The sequence below is a fragment of the Trichinella spiralis genome (genome assembly GCF_000181795.1).
Source record: "Trichinella spiralis strain ISS 195 chromosome Unknown Scfld5278, whole genome shotgun sequence".
NCBI lineage: Eukaryota > Metazoa > Nematoda > Enoplea > Trichinellida > Trichinellidae > Trichinella > Trichinella spiralis.
Window position 1 is genome coordinate 1 of NW_003532217.1, and position 814 is coordinate 814.

General features: G+C 46.9%; 1 protein-coding gene across 1 annotated transcript; it reads left to right on the forward strand.

Moving 5' to 3' along the window:
* The first annotated feature begins 392 nt into the window (after nt 1-392).
* On the forward strand, nt 393-780 carry Tsp_13953 (conserved hypothetical protein). Its single transcript, XM_003366850.1, has 2 exons — nt 393-501; nt 587-780. The coding sequence occupies exons 1-2, from the start codon at nt 393-395 to the stop codon at nt 778-780; spliced, it is 303 nt and encodes a 100-aa protein (XP_003366898.1).
* Nucleotides 781-814: the final 34 nt, after the last annotated feature.

Sequence of the window (814 nt, forward strand, 5' to 3'; positions counted from 1 at the left end):
CGCACTGTGGTGGATTCGGCAGCAGGCGCGCAAATTACCCACTCCCAGCTTGGGGAGGTAGTGACGAAAAATAACGAGACGATTCTCGTTTGAGAAACGTTATCGAAATGAGTACGCTTTACACACGCTAACGAGTAGCAATTGGAGGGCAAGTCTGGTGCCAGCAGCCGCGGTAATTCCAGCTCCAATAGCGTATATTAAAGTTGCTGCGGTTAAAACGCTCGTAGTTGAATTGTGGTCTTAGACAACAGTCCCCCTACAAAGGTGTGGCACGGTTGCTCGAGATCTTCATTCGTGGTTGCTGTTGTTGCTCTTCATTGAGTGTCAATGGTGCCTCGAGATTTTACTTTGAAAAAATTAGAGTGCTCAAAGCAGGTTGTGATGCCTGAATAATGGTGCATGGAATAATAGAATACGATCTCGGTTCTATTTTGTTGGTTTTCGAACCGGAGATAATGATTGAAAGGAACAGACGGGGGCATTCGTATTGCTGCGTTAGAGGTGAAATTCTTGGATCGCAGCAAGATGAACAATTGCGAAAGCATTTGCCAAGAATGTTTTCATTAATCAAGAACGAAAGTTAGAGGTTCGAAGGCGATCAGATACCGCCCTAGTTCTAACGGTAAACTATGCCAACCAGCGATTCGCCGAAGTTCATTTAAGACTCGGCGAGCAGCTTCCGGGAAACCAAAGTGTTTCGGTTCCGGGGGAAGTATGGTTGCAAAGCTGAAACTTAAAGGATTGACGGAAGGGAACACCAGGAGTGAGCCTGCGGCTTAATTTGACTCAACACGGGAAACTCACCCGGGCCGGA